Source organism: Epinephelus moara, chromosome 1 (genome assembly GCF_006386435.1).
Source record: "Epinephelus moara isolate mb chromosome 1, YSFRI_EMoa_1.0, whole genome shotgun sequence".
Lineage (NCBI taxonomy): Eukaryota > Metazoa > Chordata > Actinopteri > Perciformes > Serranidae > Epinephelus > Epinephelus moara.
In genome coordinates this window covers 20,591,663-20,619,305 of record NC_065506.1, presented here as the reverse complement: position 1 = coordinate 20,619,305, position 27,643 = coordinate 20,591,663, and the positions used below count along the sequence as shown (strand labels likewise).

General features: G+C 41.1%; 1 protein-coding gene across 2 annotated transcripts in view; it reads right to left on the bottom strand.

Moving 5' to 3' along the window:
* The window catches only part of smyd3 (SET and MYND domain containing 3), a 106,101-nt gene that overhangs the window by 57,685 nt on the left and 20,773 nt on the right, over positions 1-27,643 (bottom strand). For both annotated transcript variants that reach the window (XM_050054571.1, XM_050054562.1), the window contains exons 2-5: positions 25,725-25,788; positions 25,519-25,626; positions 25,294-25,351; positions 24,911-25,065 (exon numbers count right to left, since the gene is read on the bottom strand). In XM_050054571.1, coding sequence (XP_049910528.1) covers positions 24,911-25,065; positions 25,294-25,351; positions 25,519-25,626; positions 25,725-25,788 — 385 coding nt within the window. The remainder of the gene's footprint in view (positions 1-24,910; positions 25,066-25,293; positions 25,352-25,518; positions 25,627-25,724; positions 25,789-27,643) is intronic.

The window sequence follows — 27,643 nt, the reverse complement described above, 5'->3', positions numbered from 1 at the left end:
TCACAATTGCAAACATCACACAGACAACCACAAAATCACATGACATGAACAAACAGAAAACACAACTAGCTGGCGAAAGCTAGAATTTTGTATTATGTGTGGATGTATTTCTCCTTATGGATATGTGGATGGATTGGTGTGTGAATTTGTGGATGTATTTTCTTTTCTTTATACTATTTTAAAAATATATATATTTTTAAGACAAACACTAAACATAGTGCATCCTGTGTATAAATGTACAATTCCAACACTATTGTGATGTCCATATCAAATAAACACAACTTTTTTTCAAGATTTCATCATCATTAACATCAAAATCAAAACAAGGTCTGTCACTGGTCCCTGTCAAAAAAGACGCCACACCGCCAAAAGATACTTGCCACCTGGCCTTGCAACTTTTCTGGGAGGTAATCCTGCACCAACTACACCACGAAGAAATACAGTGTGTACCCTTACAGGTATACTATGCAGAAACTGTAGCTGTATGTTAACAGCATCAGCAGTAAAAGTAAAAGCCAATCTCAGAGTGACTCTCCTTTTGGAACGAGCTCTGTCCCTTTGCCGTTTCACCTCACTATATTTGCAGGCGTCCATGACTTTCACACCTTTCTACTGGATGTATGCTGCTTACGGTCTGGCAAGTGGTTGCTACCTTTTTATAAAGTCTTGACCTCACCTGCATGCTGTGCCCTCAAACATCCCAAACACAGCAAAATAAGAAGAAAATAAGAACATACAGACAGACAGCAGAGTCTCTGCAAATGAATACACCGCCACACACTTCTAGTGCATCCTAAGTGATGATTGAGAGGGATTACTTTTGTATGAGTCTATAAATCGTTTTTTTGTTGTTTTATTTTAAAGGAAAATCCTACATAGCATACCTTTAAAGCAAAGTATTTATCAGTTCATAATACAATACCTGCTTGAGCCACATATCAACAAATACAGCCTCGCTTTCCTGCACACTGGTTTTATGTTTTATGAGTTTATCTCTCAACAAAGGCAGCTACAGAAAAATGAGCATAGCTGGAGGAAGAGATGACGGAGACACACAGACAGAGAGGACAGAGAGACTAGAGAGGGAGGGAGTGACAGGGGAAAGACAAAGAGAAAAATCAAAGATTGAACACACACACACACACACATGTGCATGCACTCTACACACACACACAAAACACACACAGGTCTCGGGGTTGAAGTCAACAACAGCAGGTGGCTGTCTGGAGGCTAGTTTCTACCAGCGGCTTCAAACAGCATGATGGAAATATGACACACACTCGCACACAAGCAGACGGTCATTCCTGCAGGCAGGGTTGTTGGGTCCATACCTTTTGCTTCTGGTCAGACAAATAACCCTTCAGTCTCAGCGTCACAGAGTTGCAGCTTCCATCCTCTTCCAGAAAATAAGGCTATACATCTCCCTCTCTGTCCCTGCTGCCTTTCTCAACATAATGAAACTTCCTGCCAGTTGGTGGAAGCTTTCACCCTGAACAAAGCCCTCGCAGTGCTCATATGGTTTAGGCGAGGTATGCAGAAATCTATTCAATCACAAATTACAGCCAACTGATAACTCACAATGTACAGTTTGCTATGTTATTGGTACTTTCCACAGTATAGCACACAGTATAGAGTTCCTAGAAATAGGAAACACTAGGAAGCCTGTCAGCATCGGAGCAACCAGTGTGTGCTGTGCAGTGTACTGGAAGAGCATTTTTTTCTGCTCAGTGGAGCTCACACACACCAGCTGTACATGACACTGAGGTAACAGCCCTGGCTCGCCCTGTCATCACCAGGAATGTTGTGAAAGTGAGTGAGTGTGTGCTGAGTTGCTCAGGATTGGATTCATGTGGACAGCGGCTGTAGATACAGAGTCAGCAGGAGAGATGTGGGAATAAAAGATAGTCAGGATGAGAAATGATGAGAAGAGTCAGAGAATGTCAATGTCCCTTTGTAGCAAACCTCTACATAGACCCAGCTTCTTTGCTTCACTGCTTTGCAGTGAGTGTGTGTGTGCGCATACATATCTTTCTGAGTTATTGATTCATAGATCCCCTAAAGGAATAGGATATTAATGGTGACCTCTGCAGAAAAGGAGACAGGGAAAGAGAAAAACAGTCCATAGGAGATGAAGGGGTACGTATGGAGAAGGAGCCTGATAGATGATGAAAGGTTTAGACGCACACGCACACACACACACACACACACACACACACACACGCCTACTACATATGAGTTAAATCCAAATGCCATTGGTATAAAGCACCATTCCTGCTCCAAAACTTCACAATATCTGTTTAGGGCCTGGTATTTAAACACAGACCATTTGGAAACAGAAACAGTGCTATGTGCAATCAAGCTTGAGTCATCATTAAGTGCAACATCACAACAATTGTCCACATGTCATCAAGTTAACATCGAGCACGCAACAAGACAACAAGGGACAGAGGGAACCAATGAGAGGGGGAGGGAAAATTTTGAGAGAAGCCAGTTTTGACATGGAAAAAAAATAACATTCGCCAACCACATCATCTTAGATTAACAGCGTCACAGAACTGTAGCGACTCCTTCCTGCCTATGTAGCATCTCAAATACTGACAGTGCCGAAAAGAAAACAATTATATATAAAGCAGGGGAGGAGAAGGCAGGATGTGAAGTGATAAGAGCAGTGGTGACAGATAAAGACACGGGAGCTACAATTGTAAATGAATTATACAACCGTGAAAAGACACAACTTCTTGCTCACCCCTCCTAACCTCACCCCTCTGTGTCTCCCTCTCATCTTCCTCATTCCTCCTCCTCCTCTTCTCCTCTCCCCATCCCCCTTTCACCTGCTCTTCCTCAGCTTATTGCCCATTCCTTTAGATAGGTGCAGGCCTACAGTGAGCACTATCTGATGGTACAGCCATGGGATGATGAAAGGATGAGGGAGTAAAGCAGAGGGGGCGGTGGTGGAGGGGTGGAGGCGGAAAAAAGGGTGTGGTGAGCAGAGATTGTGATGTGGAATTCAAAGATCAAAAACCTCTAATATCTAAAATGTCAGCTAACTTGGGGGTAAAAAAACCCCCACCCATTGATACAGAGAGGGGGAGTGTAACTTCCATACTAATGATCAGGGAATTTTATTCCGCAGGTTTAATACTGAGGAGAGTTACACATTTTAATACCACATTCCAATCAGAAAAGAGGCAAGCAAAGACTATTATCTGTTTGTTTGTCTTTGACACTGATTTGACAGAATTTGGGGGATTAACGCATCTCAGCACTGCACCCTAGCATGCTCAGAATTGCCTTGATTGGCCCAAGCAGGGGTTACCCTGGTTGTTGGCCCATCTGTTAGAGCTGAAAGTAGGACGCTAATTTCAGCTCAACAACAAGGTGCCATATTTGTCAGTGACTGGCCCATAGAGGGATGCATTTTTGTTTAATATGGTATTTTTTCCTACTCTCTCTTTTCATGTACCACCCTCATCCTCTCCCCCTTTTTTCCCTTGCTCTCTTCCTCTTTACCCTGCTCCTCTTCCTCATCCCTGGCAGAGATACTCTGTGTTCCCTCACCTGTGAAACTAGACGATGTCCTTGACTTACAAGGACAATACTGCACTGTGTGTGTGGAGCACACTGTATAAAAAACAGTATATAAAACACCTTTGTCTTCATCTGTCGTGCCATTCACACTCTCTCAGACCAGTCAGTCAATATCAGTGTGAAAGTCATTATGAGACATCTTTGCCTGTGTGTTCAAATTGGATTACATGTAGCCTGAAGCTAATGACATCTGCACGACTGATAAATGCACCCGGATACTCACAGCAAGTGACACACACACACACACACACACACACACACAACTGCATACACACCGCCTGTAGGGCTGATCATTCATCAACTAATAACCTTCTTAAATCACAAAGTGAGGACTTGCGCATCAGTGCACATCCTTTACATGATCATTATTAGAAAATAGTGGTGTCAAAACAGATTGCTTGTTCTTAAATTGTTCCCTAGAAGGTATTAGTGTGCTTCATTTTGGATTTTTTTTTTTTTTTCATCTTGGTGGCCATACAGTCACTCTCTCTTAAGTTGTCCTCACATGGCTCAACCTGCTCTTACATTGTTCTCCATTTGCCTGTGTATGCAAAAACCAACGGTAACTCAATTTTGGGGATGCACCAATTAAGAAATTCTGGGTCAATACTGATACTGATGTTTTGTTGTTGTTGTTTGAATTGTTTTTGTTGTTATTTATTCTCCCCCCATTGTGCCAAGGAGACATATAACTCTTCATTATAAAGAAAAAATGACCTAAATGTTTAAAAGTCATTTAGTCCTTTATTACGCTACCTTTGAGTGAGCACAAATTCAATCATAGACGTCAATGAAACAACCTCTGAAATAACCTTCATGGGAAAAAAGTAAATAATTTTAATAACTTTTGTACTAGGCTACATATAATTTATAATTCCCTGTCTAATTTTCATTTTGTGATGCTGTGAAAACTTGAACTATTTATTCAAGTTTCTTGACAAAAACTGCATTTTACAAGATTTTATTTCAACACATCATGAGAACATTTTAATTTACCTTCGCCCAAATCTCATTTTTACTGTATTAGACCTGAACTCATCATAATGTAACTCATGCTGTGTTCAAATGGGGCTGTGTCTACTGTGTTCACATAAAGAGACCATATCTTAATCAAATGAACGCAGTTTGACAATGACCAAATATTGAACCAGACTGTGCTCTGCTCATTAAAATACTGAAAACAGAGCCAAAATGAAATACCTTAAAGGAAAAGGGGGCTGAATGAAAATTACTACAAAATACATTTTCATATCAATAAACCTGAAGTTGTTTATTAAAGCATTTCTCTCTATTACACACACACACACACACACACACACACTTCAGACTCAGGGGCTTCACAGTAGGAGTCAATTAAAGGCGTTCCCCATTGTAATTACACTGTCTTAGATATACTGGCCCACTGGGATGTGAGTGTTTGTGTGTTTGTCCTTCCTCCTTCTGTCATCTTCCCCTCCCACTCTTTTACTCTCTCTTCAACTCCACCTGGGGGTGTTTGCAGGGAGGGGCTCATTAAATCCTCAATCCCCCTTTGGTCTCCATAACTAAGAGGTGAAATATAGAGAGCGTTCTATCGCCATGATTCTTTTAAGTGAGGTGGAACATGAAATTAATGAACACAGAACACATATCTCTATAGTAGACTCATGTTAGAGGAGAAACACCAATCAGAGGAGTGGGTTTTGGTAATTAATTATATTTACCAATCATGGTTATCATTTGTGCCCTAAAACACAAAGACACAAAAAACAGTATAAACCTTAACCGTGCACTTCCTCTCCATCCATCCATCTTCAGTTTGTCTCTTCTCCTTTCTTATCCTGTTCGCTTTGGGTCAGAAGAACTGCTGACACAACGAAACCTGCCAGATTCAATCAATACAGAACCACTATCTCACGCCTGCGCGCACACACACACACACACACACACACACACACACACACACACATGCACAGACATAGGGAACACATGGACACTTATTCGGAAAGAGAGCACTGATTGACACATGTTTTGATGTTTACGCTTTATCGATTGTAACCCAGTTACAGGGTTGTGGTGGTGAGTAGAGACAGTTAAGAAGAATCTGAAGTGTTATTAAGTGCTGGATAGCAGCTATATTTTGGTATACAGGTGCCCTATGATGACCAAATTCCATTTTCCAAATTTATAGCATCAATTTATCACATTCATTCCATCTGACAATGACATCTCAACCCTCTTTCTGTCGTTCAGTTTAGATGCTGCTGCATTATATTGTTTTACAATGTTTCAGCACTCCTCATTGACTCATTGGTCTTCAGTTTTGGCTGCTCAGTGCACACATGGTGCTTTTCACACAGTGTAAAATAAGACATTAAATATGTCAGGTCATGGACAATCTAAGTGGGTGGCTGGGATTTTATTTTTGAGCTGAGGTACTGACTGTTAAATTCACTCGTGTCATCTTTGCTATACATCAACATGTCTATATAAACAGATATAAACAGTTTCTACTCAGTTTGTTTATGAATTATTAATCCAAGATAAGCATTTACTAATTTGTGTGTACATAAGACTTCAGCACAACCTGAATTAAAGTGTGATACAGTCTCTGTTCATCTCCATGGTTACACTGGCCACAAGCCAATGGGAGATGAGCCAAGTAGAGAAGTGTACATGTAAGTGTGTGTGTGTGTGTGTGTGTGTGTGTGTGTGTGTGAAAGAAAGATAGAGAGAGAGCGCACATGTTCGACCTTCATATGGTGAGTTTTGGGTTATTGTGGAGGCACACACACACACACACACACACACTACTGTATAGTCATATGCTATTGTAAACATGTTTACCAACAGATGAAAAATGGAAGAATAAAAATCCTTCTCAGACAATTTTTGAATTAATGTCTTTCACCCATCACTCGTCAATAAATGCTGAAACATATTATCAATATGAGTATTCTGTTCAAGCTAAATGAGTTAACTTACTCATTATTTCACCATATTACATTCAAATCAATCCTATTTAACCACTACAGTTCCCATGAGTCTTTGACACAAGAGACTTGTCAATTCTCATGAGAGCTAGTAGTTCTTGTACAGTAAAAATAATTATCTGTTAAAATGTGCTCCACTAAATCTATCTGCACAAGTACAACAGCAGATACACATTAGTTCTGAATATTAACAACATATCTCTGCATCTTGTGCAGCTTTTCAGCAGAGCGGAGTAGAGGAGAGGCAGATAGGGAGGATAGTGAGCAGTGAGGATGACAAATTGTGTGGCATTACAGAAAACAGCAAACGTGTGCAGATTCCACACTGAGGCTGAGCGAGTGTGTGTGTGTGTGTGTGTTTTCTCTCTTTCTCTTGTTCTCTTCACACCACATAGCGATATTTCCATCTTTCAGAATTATCAACAGCTGACGTTTTCTGTCCTATACAATGTCACTAAATGAATATTTCTACATTTTGAGAAACACATTCATGCTCACTAAACATGGAGCTCCAGCCAGCAGCTCGTTAGCTTAGCTTAGCTTAGCACAAAAAATGAAAACAGCAACCAGCTCGTCTGGCCCTGTCCAAAGGTAACATAATCCACCTACCAGCACCTCCAAATCTCAGTGATTAAATGTGTGTTAAGAAGGCAATGACTTTTCCTGTCGTTACCATGAGGTTGCCAGGCAACTGGCAAAGACTTCAGGAAGTCTCAACTCTCGGTCGAGAAACAGATAATCCCACTTAAAAACCAAAACCTGTTTTTTACACTTACACTCATATTTGTTCTCTCTCAAGAACCTTGTATCTAGACAACTTCACATGCGACACTGCGCTTAATCGGGTCATGAGCAATACACCTGCCATGACATAGCTGCGTTGCTAGCAACGCTGGAGTATTCGCATCATTTACTAACAGCTAGCTCTTTGGGACCAGGCTAGTTCCTGGAACCAAAGTGTTTGTTTCGAAAGTTACATCACCAATGCTTAAACTGACTTTGGGGTGCCCAGTAGCTCAGTGGTTAGAGTGTGTGTCCCATGTGCAAAACCACTGTCCTTGCCGCAGTGGCCACATGTTTAATTCCAGCCTGTGGTCCTTTGCTGCATGTCATCCTCTCTCTTCCCCCTTCATGCTTAATTATATCCTGTCAAATAAAGGCAAAAGCCAAAAAAATACTGTTTAAAAGAAATTGCTTGAGTTTGCCACACTGTAACATGTACAATCTCTCTCTTTTCATCTGTTGTTGAATATACAATAGCATGCAACGGAAAATGAGCTGTACCCGACATGGCATTCGGTGGTATAACAGTTAAAGGGGGTTCCCTCTCAACACGCTACACAGTGTGTACTTCTCATGGTAGTAACACGCTACTATTGAATATGTCCCATAGATCACAAGAGATCACACTGCACTTTCTTGGATCATCAGCAATTCACCCTCCACTTGGGAAGTCTATCAGATGAAAGGTTGTCGAGAAAATCTAAGGACAGACATACAGACAGAGATTCCTTCTATTTTAGTGTAACAAATAAGATATAACAAGTTAATTTGTGACCTATAAAGGTGCTGGTAGGCAGAATTTGTCACTAACAGAGAGACTAGATGCTTTCCCCGCCTCTAGTTTTTCATAAACTAATAACCTTTTCCACCAAAATTAGCGCATCAATGCAGGTTTTATAAACAAGAGTAAGCCTGTTACAGAATAGGTGATAAAAGTGCTTTCCCACTGCCAGTAGACCAGAGCTGTGATGGCTTTCTGTTTTTATTTGGTGTTTCATGTTCAACGTCATGGCCAGACACTAGATAATAGGTTAGTAAACAGTGGAAAGCAGCATGGATGCCAGTGAAAATGTTAGGGTGTTGGCATTTATTTTATATCAGTTACTTATTCAGTCTCTCTCAAACTCGGTCCTGACAGATTTTGAACAATGTTTGAGCGCTGCTTGAACAAAGACAGACGGTATTTTCTGGCAGCCCACAATTGCATTGCCCCAGCAAAGGGGCTAAAATGAACGTGTCCACCCGGGCGTCACATTTCAATCGCTGCCAATCAAACCTGATCGGAGCTGGAGCCAGTGTGGTGAACGCCGACCTTTCCCGTAAAAAAAAAAATAGCCAGATGTTAGTGAGGTTTAACAGGGTCTTTTGTCCATAGGGGCTTTAGATAGCCAGCCTCTGGCTACAGTTTTATGTTTACCTACATGTTTACCACAAAGTGGTATCAATCTTATAAGCTAACTCTAAACCCAATAAGCATATTTCCCAAAATGTCAAACCATTTGCTGACTAAACTGTTGACATACTGAGGTCGCGTTTTATTCAGTTTATTTTTTTGGCTTACACAAAAGACTGTCAGAGTAGTCTGACAGTTATGACTTGTTACGTATTTGGACAGAAATTATAGCTAAGCATAACAGCTACAACTAATTTTGCTCTAGGGTTTGTACAGGAAGAATATGACACAATGGAGAAATTAATATGCGTGTGTGTGTGTGTGTGTGTGTCAGCGTGCGAGTGTGTGTTTGAGAATGCATCCACACTCACACAGTTGTATTTGTGTTCTTGATAAGCTGCCGATGTTTAACAAGAGGAAGCACAGCATGAATGCCCATTAAGAAGGAGAGAGCAGAAACCACAACTACAAAATGCAACTGCGCTCTCATCTCTGCAGCCACTCTACAGACAATAATTCAACGTACATAACACACAAGCAGACGCACGTTTATTTGCTGGTCCCTAACTCCAAAAATAATCCTCTTCATAATGAGCTGCAGCAAATAGGCTTTTGGGGTTTCAAAGTTTTGTATGCACATTTACACTTTAAACGATGGCAAAAACACAAAAGTCGCAAACGCACACAGAACGCTTTAAAGTCGGCGAGGTGTTTCTCACTGTCCCTGAATAGAACTGAGGGTTTGGTGTTTGGCTGTGGTTTAAGAAGAGGAGAGAGAGAAAGGGAGATGAGAGACAGATGAGAGGGAGAACGAGGGAATGAACCCCAAGGAAACTCATTTATATTCAGGATGGAAATAAAAGGATTGATGGTTAAGCATTCTTCAGCTGGATACTTTACAGCCTTCAGTGTCTTTGTTTCACAAGGCAGCATTCGTGGAAGCTTTACATAACTCGTTAATGACCCGCAGAGACAGATGGGAGAACAGGGAGAGGGGATGGTTGGGTGGGTGAATGAGTGCATACTTGAACCTGTGATAGCACCCGAACATAGACACCTTTACTGTAGCTCATTGAGGCCATGACACTGACAGTGAAAGCTAGCTCTGTTTAGCACTTTTGAGGCTGCTCCTGTGTTCCGACCTCACTGTGGAGGGGAGAGAAAAACTAATTTCACTCAATAAAGAATCCCATTACTGAGCCTTGCATTTGTCAAGGATAGTTAACACATCATATTCGACTAATATGAGCAGAAATCTTATTAAGTGTATGTTAAATGTGTATGTTAAGCACAGTGAGGGCAAATTTTGTTCTTCCTTATCAGACAAATTAAGTTTAAACACTGAAAATATCTGTTCTGTACACTGCAGTGAAATCATTTGTAAAAATATGTACAGAATCAAAATGCAAAACACACACATTCATAATCAAGCTCCACTGTAAGATAGTTAGGTGCTATATGAAGCATTTCAACATGTATGAAAAAAAATTAATCTCGAGACAAGCATAATTAGCATAAACAACTGAAACCTACTCTAACAGAGGTGGAAATCTCTTCCAGCGTCCTTGCAGCATTTTTCATTTTCTGTCGTGAGGGTCAGATTTCATGGCACATTTTCCTAATTGCTCTATGCCACCAAAAAAAGGAAATGGCTGCTGGTCCCCCAGAAATGAGCTACAGATCCTCTTATTATAATAAACAGCATGGACCCATTAAAAGTCTAGTGTGTAGGATTTAGGGGGATACATTTGCAGAAATGTAAATTAATATAATAAATGCTTTTTCTTTAGTGTATAATCACCTGAAAATAAGAATTGTTATGTTTTTGTTACCTCAGAATGAGCTGTTTATCTACAAAGGGAGCAGGTCCTCCTCTACAGAGATCACCATGTTGCACCACTATGTTCCCACATAGGTCCAGAATGGACAAACCAAACACTGGTAGGACTAGATAGGACCATTCCTGTTTTTGCATTGGACACTGTAGTTAGCAGCTCCTCCCCTACGAGCATTAGAAAAACCCTATTTTTTATTTACATGGCACTGCTTGATTCTGTGTTTTTACTGGTTTAAATCACCAGCTCCATTTGTTTTGGAGAGGAAGAGACCTCTGTGGATAATTTGGCTCCCGATTAAAAAAAAACAAAAAAAAAAACCCCTCCTGAACGTCAAGATCAAGAAAAGGTGAGCAGACATTAGTAGGTGCTGAGCTAGCAGCCCATCTGCAATGTGCTAAACAGCGTCAAAGAAATACTGATTTGTAACCTCAAACTGCTTTATTCAATGTTTTTACCGGTTTTAATCACGTGGTTTGTTTGTTTTGGAGAGAAAGAAACCTCTGCAGATAATTGGGCTCCTGGTAAAAACGTTCTGAACAACAAACACTGAGGGAATCCTAACTGAGAGTGCACACCTGGCACATGGGAGAAGTTTCAGCTGGCTGCAATCTGCAATCCTCATCATTAGATGCAACTAAATCCTACACGTGTCCTTTAAATAAGGGTGAGACAGTAACAGACCCTATGATATCAAGAAACAGAAATACCACCTGCCGTTTATAGGATATGGAAACTTGGGGACATACATACTCAGAGTTCCTACATGCCAATAGCGAAACATTTCTTTGGAAGACCTAATTAAAAAATCCAAGGGAACAGGGTCAGAAACTTTAGCAACCTTTCTATGTTGTCCACACTACAGCGGATACACTTGAAAAATGATCTTTGTGACTGGGAAGGAGTTAAAGAATCCTGCACACTGTCAGTACTTGATCCTACTTCACAAAAACATTGATAACTGACCTTTTTAAAAATATTTTCAGTCTCACATTTAGTGCAGACAGGTATAAGAGAACATTTCCAAAAATATGATTTACCCTCTGTGATGAGGGCCACACAAATTCAGATACTGGGACTTTTAAGGCTGAAAAAGTGACTCTGATTGAGCCAAAAATAGTGACATGGGAAAAAAACCCAGTGTTGTTTCTTTCCTCCGGGCTGGGCATCCTGTAGGGATTTCTGGAACAGTAAGCTGCTCACTGTGTTTGTTTAGCTCTGGTTTGGATATCCAAATAAAGTACAAGATGAGGCTAAAGTCAGTTGTTTTCCTGTAGTAGGTTTATATATCATCTGAATAATTACCAATCTCATTTTACTGTAAAGGAACACCATCGTTACAGGTATCCAGTTATACAATCCACTTCATCTGCCAGCCCGTACTGGGATTCACAGTAGCCATGGTGTCAGAGCAGATGAAAAGAGGTTAAGGTGAATATGATTAGGTTGACAATAAAATCCTAAAGGCCAATGCCAGTTTTTAACAAAAACAGATATCTCTGCCTGTACACAGTAAATGCCAAAATCCGCCCAAGCGAAAACAACAATAGCTAGGAAACAATATTTTCACAAACACCAAAACACAAGATGTGAAAGATAACAAATAAGTGCTGCTATCAGTGGCAGGCTGGCCATCTGGAGTACCTGCAATCTTCCCAATGGGCCCGTCCAACTGTAACGAAAAGATTAAAAAAATGCCCCATGCTGTTGGATCTCACATTAGTCTGGACAGCCAGCTCCAGCCAGGTGTGTGTGTGTGTGTGTGTGTGTGTGTGTGTGTGTGTGTGTGTGTGTGGGGCAAGGATATAAATTCATTATATCTTATGAGTCCATCTCTCCACCCCATGCAGATTTACAGTATGCCTGTTGGAAATACTAGTATTACAATTTTAGCACATAATTTAAAGAAATGGGATAAATAAGGGCGCAGACAGAATTAGTACATCGAAAATATGAAGAATACATATACCATACAATCAAAGCATAATTTTCAGGCAATTTAGTCTTGACTTGAATGTTAAAAACAATGCATTTCGCCCATGGCTTCATCAGGTTTGTTGTAACATACAATGCACAGGTGCTTTAACAAGGCTGCAGCTGCACTGAATCCAATCAGCAGCAGGGTAATCATGTGCTGAGTAGACTCTATATATAGTTCTGCACACATGTCCACCACCCAAGAACACCCCATATCATGCAAACAATACGATAACTATTAGCACAAGGCTGAATCTATGTTGTATGGACTCTTTTTAGACTTTTGATTTTGATTTCTACTAAATTAACATTAAAGATGTCAAATGACGATGAATTAATAATAATAATAAAAGGATCATGAGAGCTGATGACCCACCAGGCTGAGTAATGATAAACTTAAGGGCTAATATAGGAGGTGAGCGGCCATGAGGGCAAGTTAAAATGTTACATGTACTTCAGTTACAAAATAAATGTAATTGTACTAAGTCACAGTTACTGAGAAAAAAATATGTAAATTACAGTTACTAATCAAAAGTGTTGGTGATTAAAAAGGGGTTACTTCTTAACATATTCTTTTTAGTAAAAAGTTTATATGTAGAATAAAACATTCATTCTGTAGCTTTGCACCTTCTTGTGGTATGGCCTGTTTCCACACATTCTCCAGCTTTATTGTCCAGTTTAAAACAATGTAATAAGTTACATTACTTTGATGAAGTAACTTAATTTGTTACATTACTTATTAAATCTTAAACATGATAACTAGTAATCCTTAACCTTTTACATTTCAACAGAAACTTCCCCATCAGTGCGGGCCATATACAGCCCAATTTGATCTCAAGTGGGCTGGACCAGTAAAACCACTGCATAATAACCTATAAAAAACAACACCTCCAAATGTTTCCCTCTCTTTTATTGTAAAGAAGTACATTCTGAAAATCTTTATCTATTTACAGACCACGAGATGAACAGCACTTAAAAATAAGTGCAACTTCAACAAGCTCTTACACATTCAGTCCGTCTATGATTCATTGTCATTACATGTGCATTTTTCCCATACCTTTCCACTCCTGTGTAGTAATGCTGGCATCACCACACCAAACAGAAGTGGAAGCTTTTGAGGAAGCAGGCTAAGTCATTCCCTGCCTTGCAAAGCATTTACTAATCAAACGTTTTGGCAGTGCCTTAGCAATAGGACTCCACCAATATTATTTTAAGACAGAAGTCTGATATAGATTCTTTTGTACTGAAGCTGCTGATTGACAGTATTTTTTGCAAATGTTCAGTATCTTTAAGTATGGGAAATGGACCTGCATTTGTATAGCACCTTTCTAGTCATCCGACCCATCCACCCATTCACAAACACATTCATACACTGGTGGCCGAGACTACCATACAAGGTGCCACCTGCTCCTCAGCCTTTTTTAACTCACTCACACACCAATGGAACAGCCATCGGGAGCAATCTGGCGTTCAGTATCTTGCTCAAGGATACTTTGACATGCAGACGGGGATCGAACCACTGATCTTCCAATTGGTGGACAACCTGCTCTACCTCTGAGCCACAGCCGCCCAAATAAATATGACCAGATATGATCAGAGAAGTATATTTTGGACAGGGTGCTGAGGCAACATTTTACATGAAGTTGGCTGTTCAATGTTCATCTTGCTCCAGAAACCTTGCATGTCTTACTCTACACAAGTACATCAGTATCAGGCGTGCAAAGTCATCCAGTGGGCCAGACTGGACCCTTTGGTGGGCCATATGTTTGACACCTCTGCTCTGAACCAAAACACAGAATGTTACCACATACTGAATAACTCTACATTGGAGATTCAACATCGTCGACACCAGACAGAAAAAATGCTGTTACTTAATGGGATTTTTTATAATTATTATTTGGGCACCTTGTTAGTAGTTAATAGTAAAACACTCCATAATTAAGTTAAAATATCTTTACAATTGAAAGAATGGACTGTGTAATTTAGAAGAAGGCGGAATTCACCATTGGTATCTACAGTACGGTGATCTATAATAATCCTATTGCTACGAGCGAGCCATGTTTAACCTCTTATCACAAAGCTGAGCAGTTTCAGACCATTGTTAAGGGTCAAACACGGGTTCCTGACCCAAGGTTGAAATACACATGCAGACTGTTTCACCCCAAAGGCAGACACAGGTCTCTGCCCGGTCATAGTGTCGGCGTGAAAGAGGAATTTGTGAGATAAACCACGTTTAGGAATCTCACTTTCTGGAACATCCCTCTGGAGGACATTCAGGAAATTAGACAAAATATACAAACACTCACACTCTGGTATGTTATCAGCCTCTATCCCCGTTTCCATCCCTCTGAACCACCAAAGAACAGTAATTACTGTAAATGTTGGAGCGACAGAGGAGAGAACAGAGAAAGCGCGAGGGAGGATAAAGGAGACGAGAGAGATAGTGGCTGTCGCAGCTGGAGCCAAAAGCTGTTCATTAAGCCAACCCCACCCCCAACTCACACTCACAACACATACGTAGAACACACATGTATACATATCTATCTCCTGCAACATACTGCTGCTTAAACACTGTGCAGATTCAAACAGAAACATCCTTTCCTCACTCCTAATTCTAGCTCTTCATGTCAATGTGTCCTTGTCCTGTCTCCTTAACTCCTTGTCAATTCCCCTTTCTTTCTGTCCCTTCCTCACGCTCTCCCTTCATTTCCCCTCTCTCAAACTCCACTTCTCTCATTTCCAAGCCTTCTTTCCTCTTTCCTCTTCCTCCCCTCCTCTTCACATTTCCCCATGTGCCCACACACATGCAGCCAATATAAGTCAATTAAACAAATGGTTTTTATTCTCTCTTCCTATATTATACTGTCTGTGACTGCATTTATGATGGACTTAAAGTCATTACACTAAGCTGTGTGTGTGTGTGATTTCGCAAAGCCTAAGCTAATTAGGTAGCACCCATGGCACTGCCAGCTACAATGGCAGACCAGGGAAATGTTAGAGAGATAAGGCTGAACATACCACCACAGACACACAAGGATTATTGTAATTACTTCACATACACATGCACCCAGACACAGAAACATGCTAATGTCGGAGGGCAAAACATGCAAATCTAATTTTGTTGTACAGTTTTACAATTTTCTTAGTTCTGCCTCATATAAATCCTTCAATTTCCTCTCTCTTTCCTTTCCTTCCTCTTCCCTTCCTTCCTCATAGGTCATTTATTCACAAAAAAAAGTGTTAGTTGTACTTCTGCATATGATGTACTTTCTCCAGTCTAACAAGTTTGAAGAGTGATAACTTTTCCATTTGTTAAGGTATGCTAGTTTGACACTGTCTGCATCTCATTTAGCTGCTCAACAGATGGCCAATAAATATAAAGGAAAGCCACGAGAATAAATTACTCCTACACACAAACAAGAAGTTACACTCAACAACGCACATCTGTACACACACACACAGAGTTACAACTACACACAGAAATACACGAGTTATATTACGACAAGCCCGGCACACACAGAAAATTATACCAACCAAAAAATGAGTCAGCACACACACAGAAAATTACACCTACACACACTCGCACTCATTTCTGCTCCTGTAATTGAAGCCAAAACAGTTTTCAGCAGGGGTGTAAATTTATTGGCGCCACACTCACACACGACATCAGGTAGTTGTGCGTGTGTGCAGCCTAGCTGTGATAAATCGTCTCTATACATAGGTAATAAACAGTACAACATACTTTTCCATAGGGACTCGCCTTGCTTCCAGCATGGTCAGATGAGAGGTGAGTGTTTGTGTGTGTTTACGTGTGTGTGTGTGTGCGCGCATTTCCCAAGAGCCCCTGTTATAGCCTCATACACACAGAACCATAAATACAGCTACTTCAAACCTTTTACTGAGCAGAGTATGTACTCCCTGTTCCTATCCTTCATCCACTTGCTCCCTCCTTTTCACTTTGCCCATTCTTCTTCTCTCCCTCTTTTTACTGCATCACCAATTTCTCTGTTCTTGCCCATTCACCATCTTTGGCTTTTATTCTTCCCCTAACCCTCTGTGTCTCTGATTTGATCGTCATTCCTCCTTTGTGAGACCATTTCCCTCGGCACCCCTTCATCCATTTTTCTCTTCTCCTCACCGTCCTGTCTTCTGCTTTTCCAACTTTCTGTTATTCCACATCCACACCTGTTCCTCCCACACTCCCTCCACTCAATTCTGTGCACCGGGCATGCTTAGCATAAATGTATGCAGGAGCTTTCTGCAGATGGATTTTATGAAACAGTATATCACCGTCTTAAAATACACACTGAATATTATTCCTAGATCTTTTCTATGGTATTTTAGGGTTGTCCTATAATGCAGTATTTTAAAATTCAAATGCTGGCATTGGCCTGTTACAAAACTAGGCCTGCGCCTTTAAAAAGCTATATATAACTCTCATATCAAAAGCTACAGTTTAAGCGACTTGAACTCAGAGGGAATGAGAGGAGGTGGTGTCAGTGAAGTGGAGAAGTGATAGTCAGGCAGGAGAGAGCAAATGAATGAGGCTGAGAGACTGAGAACAAGACACAGAGGAGCAGGTTTAAAGCAGATAGAGGTGTGGGGGTGTGTGTATATGTGTGCGTGTGGCTGTAAGTGTGTGTTTTATGGGGTAACATGTCGGTCATGTGAACGGTGTGAGTGAGAAATGGGTCTCAATGCAGCAAGAGCTGATGCAGCATAACAATAAGTTCACACACACACACACTCGCAGGCTGGTAAGTGCACAGTGCATACAGAGACAATGTAAAACACACATACACATACACAGACACACACAGACAGACAGACAGACACACACACACACACACAGTGTGGTGCACAAACGCGGTAAAGGAGCATGTTCATTTAACATGCTTTTGGTAAACTGAACTTAATGTATCCGTTTGCAACTAATGCAGGTAAACGTGAGCGTCTTTAACCTTACAACAGTCAATGAGAAAAATGTATAGCTGCAGACTCATTCCATTTGTTCCATTCAAAGCCTCGCCCACCACAAGTACAAGACAACCCCAAACCCAAATAGGGACAAACATAACAATAAACCACTTTATAATTTGTTAAACATGAAGATGTGATTCCCCTTATAAGAAATGGGATGTAACCCTTCCCACTACCCTAACCCTCACCTTTACCAATCACTCTTCTAAATGCTAACATAGCATTTTCTCCAGGGTTTCTGCTTCTGTACCAAGGAGTGAAGGGGGCTGATCGTGGACTGATGTGTAAGTATGATTGGCGAGTTGTGTAGCTAGTGCACAGGTCATGTAGCTGCTCTAGCTGCAGCTATACTTGTGTTAATCATTTGCGGCACCAGAAGATTTACATCACCTAGCATGCTGGTGTTGTGTCAAAGACAGCTTCTCCATCGATATTCATTTCCCCCTACCTGAATCTGAACCAAATCTTTTCCTTTATGTGACAACAGAGGGGGCGCTACATATTTTGACAGAAGGGAAACACTGCTCAACAGGGGAATGGACTTCAACACAACACCTGCACAGCCAGTGCAACTAGCAATTCTGACAATTCAGCTACTGGTACTGCTTAAACCACTTCAGATGAATATTTGACAAGAGTTTTATGAACAAATCAGACTCAGATTCCAACTGAAAAAAAATCTCACATTTTCATGCAACTTTTTCCAGCAAGGTCTGAAAAAAATGAGCCCAAATATCAGCTACAATGGCAATGAATTTGAAAGGCACATTCAGGAGGGTATTCAAAAATAGACACAGCCCACACACACAGACAAATACACACAGATACAGACAAAAACACTTCTATGTCAGGAAGGATCGCAGGCTGTATAATAGAGATGGGCAACAAAACATCTCCCCAAAAGTGAAGTCAAAATATCTTGATCGCGCCCTGGTGGCTGGCTGCAGTATAGATCATGAACTCCGCTCCATCCGTGTTAACAAATGTGACATGGGCCAAACTAAAAACTCAAAGTACAAATCAAATACATTTGTCCTGAAGAAAGTTAGTTTTTTTTAGGTAGGTCTTATCATGCTGATGTATGTTCAAGCATTTCTGATCTGTCTGATTGTAATTAGATATGTGATGTTATTAAAGGGGCATGACATCATGACTGACAGCTGCGTGAGCCAATCTGTGTGCTTGCGATCAATGGCGCTGCTAGTGATTGGTCAGACGGATGTTTGGGCAGGAACTCAAGACCGCAGAGATCGCTAATGTGGAGACTCTGGCTCCAAGTGACGTTACACAATAAGTTGGTGCATGTGACATCATTTGGAACAACCAGGATATTTTGGCTTCATTTGCGCACAATGGGAAGAAGTGGAGACGTGTCATCCATCTTAATATACAATCTATGGGGAGGATTCATAACCATACATTTTCGTTTTGCCTATCCGCATCTGCAACAGTAAGGAAAGTTTTTCACAGGCTGCCGCTGCTGTTTTTATGGGTGGAGCATGCATTTTAAACAGCAATATTGCAGTCGATCATGTTCATTTAACTGTGGGAGGCCAAAATGGTGATCATGATTAATATTTGATTAATTGTGCAGCCCTACAACACATACGTCCACAAACATTCACAAAAATGTAACTGGACATCGACATGCTAGCTTAAACACGTACACACACACATGTACACACACACAGACTCCAGAGAGGGGAAGTTGCTTGAGGGAGGCAATAAAATGTGCCATGGCCAGATCTCATCCGTCACTGCTTATTTCACCATTGCAGTCTGACCAACATGCATGCACGCACGCACGCACACACAGACACACACAGACGCACGCACGCACACACACACACACACTACTACTACTGTAGTCCGAACACACAGTGGACCGGAACCTGGTGCAGGCACACACACATCCCACTGCAGTCTCTCTGCTTCAAATAGCTGCACAGTGCTACACACACACATACACACACACACACACACACACTGCACATTACATATATAGCACACAATATACACAAATGTACACACCCCCTCCTTCCTTGCTTCCATGGGAATATTAAGGGCAGTAATGATGCAGTGGCATTACTTCATTGTGTGTGTCTGTGTGCATGCTTGTATGTGTTTGTGTAACACTATTAGGGTGCTGTGCGGGGAGTAGCTATTAGCATAAAGGATGGTTTTATATAGCCCAAAACACTCCCCCACTGTAAAAGACTGGACCCCCCCAACACACACACACACACACACACACACACACACACACACACACACACACACACAGACAAACAGAGCCACAAACACACACTCACAGTAATGACCTATTTTGTTAAGCACACTGAACAATCCAAGTACACAATAATAAACTCCTCATTTATTATGTACTTGAGACATTAAAGAGAGCGCATAAGGGGAGGAGAGAGAACGGGGGAGGAAGAGAAAGGGCTGCATGTGTGGAGAAGGATAATGAGGAGGAAAACATGGAGAGAGATGTGAAGACAGACGGAGACGCAGAAGGACAGAGAGACACTTGGACAGTTAAAGCAGATGAGAGAGATACAGAAAATAATACATGTCTATAGAAACAGAGAAGACAGCTAAGAGGATGAAGACAGAGAGGAAGTGAAATGAAGGACTTCTCCACTCCACACCGCCAATACAGGACGCTGTCCATGCAATCACACTGCCCCCTACTGGCAGCCTGTAAAACAGCCTTCTGGATATTGGCAAAACCACATGACACATGGGGTGGAATTCTCTCCATTTTTGTGGTGCTTTATTTAATGTTTTTACTGGTGGTTGGAGGCAGTGGGACCTCTTTTTTCATTTAGACAGGAAGTTAATTTGAGGATATTATCTGATCACGGGCATCTTCAGTATTCCCAACAACAAACTAACACTTGTGTGTGTGTGTGTGTGTGTGTGTGTGTGTGTGTGTGTGTGTGTGTGTGTGTGTGTGTGTGCGCAACACTATCAGATAACTGCAAATACTGATAACTGTGTCACATTGTGTTTAATAAACACTTCTTGGGCATTAGGAAGAAGGCTGTCGTGTCTGAATAAGGTGTTACCCAGATCGTTGCACACGTCAATTACATCTATTTGTTAACATCACAACATGAGTGATACAATACATCTGCATGGTGCGATGTTTGAAAGACCTGTGCTACTGAACAATGCCTCAGAAGTAGCACTGAGGTAAACAGGTGTTCACAAAAACTCTCAAATGACAGCAACTCCCTCCACAAACAAGGAAAAATTGGAAACACACATGCATATGCCAAGAAGCACACAGTGTAATACAAGACACTTCTTTGTGGGTGAAATACAAGGCTGGATTTATGGTTCTCCGTCAGGCTGTTCCAGCAGTCACAGAACAGATTCTTCCAGAGAGGGAGCTGATTCATAGCTCAACTATACTGCAGCTGATAGTTATATCTACTGATTGTGGATACCATCGCCACAACACTAGATGGATGTGGCATACGTTATCACACAATGTCAGGAATTCATTTTGTACCCAGAAAACATAACATTTTTTTAAATGTGGTGTGATGTATTACAGATAATACTGCACATATGAATACAGTCATTTAATAGCTCTCATCCAGATTTAGTTATTAAAGGCATATATTGTAGAAATGAAACATCCTCATTAAAATGCTGTTGAAACATCCATTATATGTTATATTATCAGCTAGGCTTGGACGGTATCATGTTCTTACGATATACAAGGGTATTTAGAAATCCTGACATTACGACTTTTAATACAGTCACACTCATACTGAGAGGCTGTATTGAGGATATACTGTATGTAGTGCCTACTCATGGTGGCTAACATTACAGGGCTGTACACAGGATGGATGGACAAATTCAACCAAGTACTGATGTCTTATGACCTCCAAATTACCAGATGAAGGCTCACTGGCATTTATTCTTTTTGAATGTGTTGCAGGATTATTGTTGGGGATTAATTTTCTGTTTGTATAGCACATTTCTAAACTAAATTGAATTCTTTACATTCTTTACAAACAAGTAAATTCCAGCGAGACTCAACAGCAAAGGATGCACAGCGCAGCTACTGCTACTGAATAAATCAACTGATGTAAAGCACAATACAACCTCTGCAAGAGACTTAATACATAAACACAGACACGAAAGTCTAACGGAAAGATATTCTGTTAAAACACTGCAGACATTCTGTCATACGACCAACTAACTGATTACAGTCTTATTCCCCTGGCTCTTGTTTTCACAAGAGTTTTCACCCAGTCACAATGTATGTCAACTGACAAACTCGTTTTCAGTGACTGACTTTCATTAAGTTGCTAAACCTCCAATTTCTGTTTACATTTCAAGTTGTGACTCTCTGACTTCCTCCTCTTTTCTCCCACCCTCATCTCATCACTTTCTCTTCCCCTCTCATTTACCTCTCACTCACTCTTTGCCCCTGCCTTCTCTTCATTCCACGCGGTGCTGTTCGCTCTTCATCTCCTTCAGATTGGAGCAGAATTCCCATTGGAATCTTGAACCGCATTTAATCAGCAGCTTTTCAGTTTTCCCAGCTTCACAATCCAATCCCACGCATGCACACACATACATGCACATGCACACGCACACGCATACACACACACACACACACACACACACACACACGGAAACATGTATAGCATATCCATATCTCATCTAACATATTACACTCTCTCTCTCTTACGTTCTAACTCCACCTCCGTAATTCTTCATCAATTATGCAAAAATATATAAACAAACACAAAAATATGTGTGTGCGTTTGAAAAATTAAACTCTACAGTTCACGCACTGCAGAGATTCTGCTGTTACATAAAAGGAAAGAAACAACAGGAGTCTACAGTCAAACCAGTGGCTCTATGAGGCTGCAGTTGTTACTGCAAACAAGACCGGAAGTGCCAACGTTTGTTGTTTGTAGCAAAAGTCACTAGAATTACTGGTTGTATGCCTCCGCAAACCAGTCAAGTTGCAGTTACAATTAGGGATGCACCGATCCACATTTTTTCACTTCCGATCCGATCCCGATACCTGAATGTGGATATCTGCCGATACCGATACTATTCCGATACCAGTGCTGTTTGCTTAAATATTATTATCATTATTGTTGATTTTAAATGAGGCTGTAATAAACTCCTCTCTACAGGCAAGTATGATATGTACGTATGTATGCATGTATGTCCCAAAGGGCAACTTGAGGTAAGTATAAGGTCAGAAAAGGAGGTCAGAAAAGCAGGAAATCCTGTTAACAGGAAAAATCCCATCCTGAAAACAAATATGCAGCTGTAAGGGTTTCAAGTTGATTGTCAGTATTTATTAAATTCCAATTCTGTGACCCCCGTTCAACCCACAACCGGCAGGATTCGCCTTTAGTTTCTGCTGCTGGTTGAAATCTGTACTCGTACAGCGTGCTCCTGAATGTTTTCTTTTGCTCACACAATACTATTTTTAGTCGCAAATGCGAGTAAAATGCTCGCACCGTAGAGCTCTGTGGAAAACAAATCACTGTAGCATATATAAACGTTATTGGACGGCGCATGGACACTCACCCTCTTGCGATTGGACTTTGAACTTATCCCACAGTAGTGGTACCTGAGGTACTCCAACATTATGGTATCATATGTACCGTTGTGTTTTAGTACCACAGTCTACTGTTGGTACCAGTATACCATGCAACACTACTATGTAGCAATCATCATATCATTCCAGCAGACAACGTGAAAGCACAGAAACGGTTGGTGGATCGGAAATTTCGGCAGGTGGATCGGAAATTTCCAATCCGTGAATTACGTTGGTATCGGAACCTGATACCGATACTGGATCAGATCGGCCCCATCCCTAGTTACAGTCTACATCCATGTCTGTCAAAACATGGATGCTTCACACCCATTGTCCCCCCAACAGCACATAAGATCTATACCGTCTGCACAGTTTCAAGGTGGACACCCAAAAGTAGTTTCACCTATTCAGTATCTGACCAAATGTCTCCCTTCTGCACCTGAGAAATGGTGTTTAGTAATGGCCAGAAAAGTGCTTCTGTAGAACATTATGATACCACAGTGAAGTTAACCTTGAGTTATGGCCAAAAACATGTTGTGTGAGATCACAGAAACCTTGACCTCGACCACCAAATTCTACTCAGCTCATTCTTGAGTCCAAGTGGGCGTTTGTGCCAAATCTGAAAAACTTCCCTTGAGGTGTTTTTGACATACCACATTCACAGGAATCAGACAGATGCAAGGTCACAGTGACCTTGAATCTTGACCACCAAAATCTAATCAGTTCATCCTTGAGTCCAAGTTGATATTTGTACCATATCTGAAGGAATAATTTCCTTCTGACTATTCTTGAGATACGGTGTTTAAATACATGTCATTCTGTAGGGAACACCAAAGTCTGTCGCAAAATTCATGGCAATACTTACAATATCTATCAAGATATTTTAGGTTGGATCAAAGTGGTGGACTGACCCACTAATAAGACACTACCAGCCCTAGAACTGTTTCGTTAGTAAGGCTACAAACACCTCACGGTAATTTGTATATTTGGTTTTGAATAACTGTTCCTTTGGAACGCCAAAACAAAACTCAGACCTTAAAGTCAAATGCGATTATGTTTTAAGCATTGAAAAGTCATTAGATGAAATAAGCAGATGTTGTTGTGAGCGTAGTTTATGGGTGAGTATTGCTCATTTGCAACTTTCATGTTTGTTTTATGGAAACACTATTAGCTCATTCGCCTGGCTGCTTTCAATTAAAACTAACACATTCTCATACGATCACTGTGATGGGACAAACAAAACACACACACAGACACACACACACAGACACACACACACAGACAGACACACAGACACACACACACACACACACACAGACACACACACACACACACGCACACACACACACACACACACACACACACACACACACGCACACTTGTTGGAATTCAAACACCTAAGAGCCATGAAATCTCAAAGAGGAGTCACACAAGCTAACAGATGACAGAGGTGGAGTGAAATCCAGACAAACACATCCTTGCATACATTAGCCATTTGCGGTTTAAATCCTGGTGAAGGCAGCTGGTCTGTTTTAAGGGAATAAGACCTGAGGTTGTTCTGGGAATACTCACACAAAAGGACATAATCACAGATGCTGGGAAGATCTTAGACATATGTTGGGGTCCATCCAAACACAGCAGGAGATGGTAGAAGCACTTAACAGTTGCTTGTATTTGTCTTTTTGTGCATGGGTGTGCATGTTTGTGCTTGAGTGTGCATGAGTGTGCCAAGGTTTGTATGTGGCTACACACTATATAAAAAGCAAACATATATTGTATTTAAATGCATTTAGCCTACCTTTGCTATGAGACTGAGGGGTTCTCTGCAGGAAGGTGGCAATGTTGATGTCACTTCCGTTGCCAGGTCAGGTATTTCCTGTTGTAGGTACATCTCTAACATGGCTGCCAGCTGACACAGACCTTGTTTCTTCTGCTCAGGCATGGAACTCAGGTCTGTAAAAAAGATTAGACAAAAAATTCACCTGTCTGTCCGTCCCTGTAAGCTTCTGACTACGTCTTGGAGAAGATTTTGCTTTGACACTGACAGACACAGAAATACACCCATCTCTTCATGTATGAAGAGAGTTTAAATATGGTGGAGAGAGCAACTGTTTTTATACCGCACTGGCATTGTCTCAAAACATACACACATATTCACACACTCTTTGAAGAGAGACGTACGTGATTCGTGCTCCTCCAAAGTGTAGAGCTCCTCACTACTGCTCTTCAATGGACTTAACTAGAAGGCAAAAGAAGTCAAGGAGTGGGGGGGAGCATTAGCATGTATAATACTATTATTATTCTGCTATAGTCACACATCATGTGTGGAGCTCCCAGAAGCATATTGGTAAGGGTTGCCATTTTTATTGTAGCTTTCTTCGAACATGAGAAACTCTAGAGACATACCAGAGCAAAGATGAGTCTCGCAGCCAGACGGACTGAGTCAGTGGGAACTCGGGGAAGGAGGCTCTGCAGACATTTACACTCTCTCTTATGGCCAGACCATGCTTGTTTCTGCAGGAGAAAGGCATTTAGACAAATTGACACACACACAAACATGTACACACACACACACACACACACACACACACACTCATATGCATGCACACTACCTGGCAAGTGGTATTGCAGTAGCGAGCCATCTTGCACTGGGAACACCGCAACAAGGTCTCACGTCTAGACAGAAGGAGAGAGAAAAAGATTAGTTAATTCTGCACAGACTATCAACAGAGCTTCCACATCCATCTATCCATCTATCTATCCATCTGTCTATCCATCTATCTATCTCCAAAAGAAACTAAATGATTCAAAGTCTATCCACTGTTATCAAAAACGTCTCAAGGCCAGATGTACCATTTTTTAAGCTTTTCTCTACAAGTGAATGCCTCAGTGAGCTGAACTGGGACCAGCACAAAAAAATGTATTAAATCGCTGATGTCAAACTTTCATTTCTGTTGCACCATTTCAGTGTTTGGATGAAAACTATTCATCTGCTCCACATACAAAACAGTTTTGGTCATATTTAAGCTGCTACACTACCAAACACATGCACATATCTACTCAAGCATCCTTCATGTTCCTGCCATTGTCCTGACCTTTTCTCATGTAACACACTTGTCTTATTCTATTAGCTTTATTACATTGACTGTGTGCATCAATTATCTAGTTTTATCTACCTACCTATCTTCTTTTAGATTGTCTAACAGCAATACATTAGGTAAATTCTCCTCCCTGTCACAGTCTGTTAGTATCACAGCACTCGCATGTGTCTGAGTGCCTGTGTGTATTTGCTGTGTGTGTCCACTTGTGGTGTATATGTCTGTTTTTGTGTGTGTGTTTCCTGCCTCTGAGGTCTGCTGTGTTTCTCAGAGTGACACTGCTGTCCTTTCCAGTTTGCCTGTCAGTCTGATAACAAGCCAGAGCAAAGCAGTGTCTGTCTACTCCACGCAGCCAATTACAGCCAGTGGAGAGAGTAACACTACAACATACATACACACACACACAACAAGATGTGAGTCACAGGAACTCTGTCAGAGTTTGTGCGTAGGCCATTAATGATCCATACAGATAACATACATAGGTAATGTACTTGCAATATATAATATTGCAGCAAGTTTTTTGGGCATTTATTGCCTTTGTTCGAAAGTAGACATTGACTGTTTGTTCTATCCTCATTCAGGTCATTCCAGGGACAGTTCACCCCCACATGTTTTACCTGTAATGCTATTTATCGATCTCAATTGTTTCTGTATAAGTTACCTAGTGTTGGAGATATGGGCCATAGAGATAATGGAACTAGATGGCACTCGCATTGTGGAGCTCTAAGCACCAAGATAAACAGTGTGTAGGAACCACTGTCCATCTACGGAACCACATCCACCGACGGAAACACCTTGCAGAGGGAGGCATGGACGAGAGGCTTGTGGTTGTGAGAGTGAGATATGTTAACATTTATGGCGTCCTCCTCAGCTGAGCTGCAACGTAAGCCAGCTCAGTGGTGCTAGGTGAAGGAGAGGCATGTTTCCTTGTGCACAGTTATACGGTTGGCAGGTGTAGTCCGGGAGAAAGCAAGTAGTTCCTACAAGATTTTTAAAGATTTTTAGTGTCTATTTTGTCATACTTTGGAGTATATAACAGTACTAGTTGTAGTAGCATTGCAGCATGTATGACACTGTCTAGCCCACAATGCTGTATTTCCAATACGCAATTAGCTTCCTGAAACAAGTCTTACTGGGTTTAAATACTTATTACCCATAGAATAATGAATAGATAGAAAAAAGTGCCCTTTTTGCAGGGCGCCAAATGCAGGTAGATTTTCTATTTGGCGAGTAAATCTCAGAGGGCTATCTGCCTTTCTGACACATACACCACACACACCGCAACACTGTTAAGATGCAAGATGTTAAAATGCAAGAGCTCCACGTTTTGTGGCTCTGTGTAGCATACAAGATATCAGCTGATCACTTGCTGTCAGTCAGCTGCTTCTACGTTGTCAAATATAGCAAATTACAGCTTCACTCTTTCTGTTTCT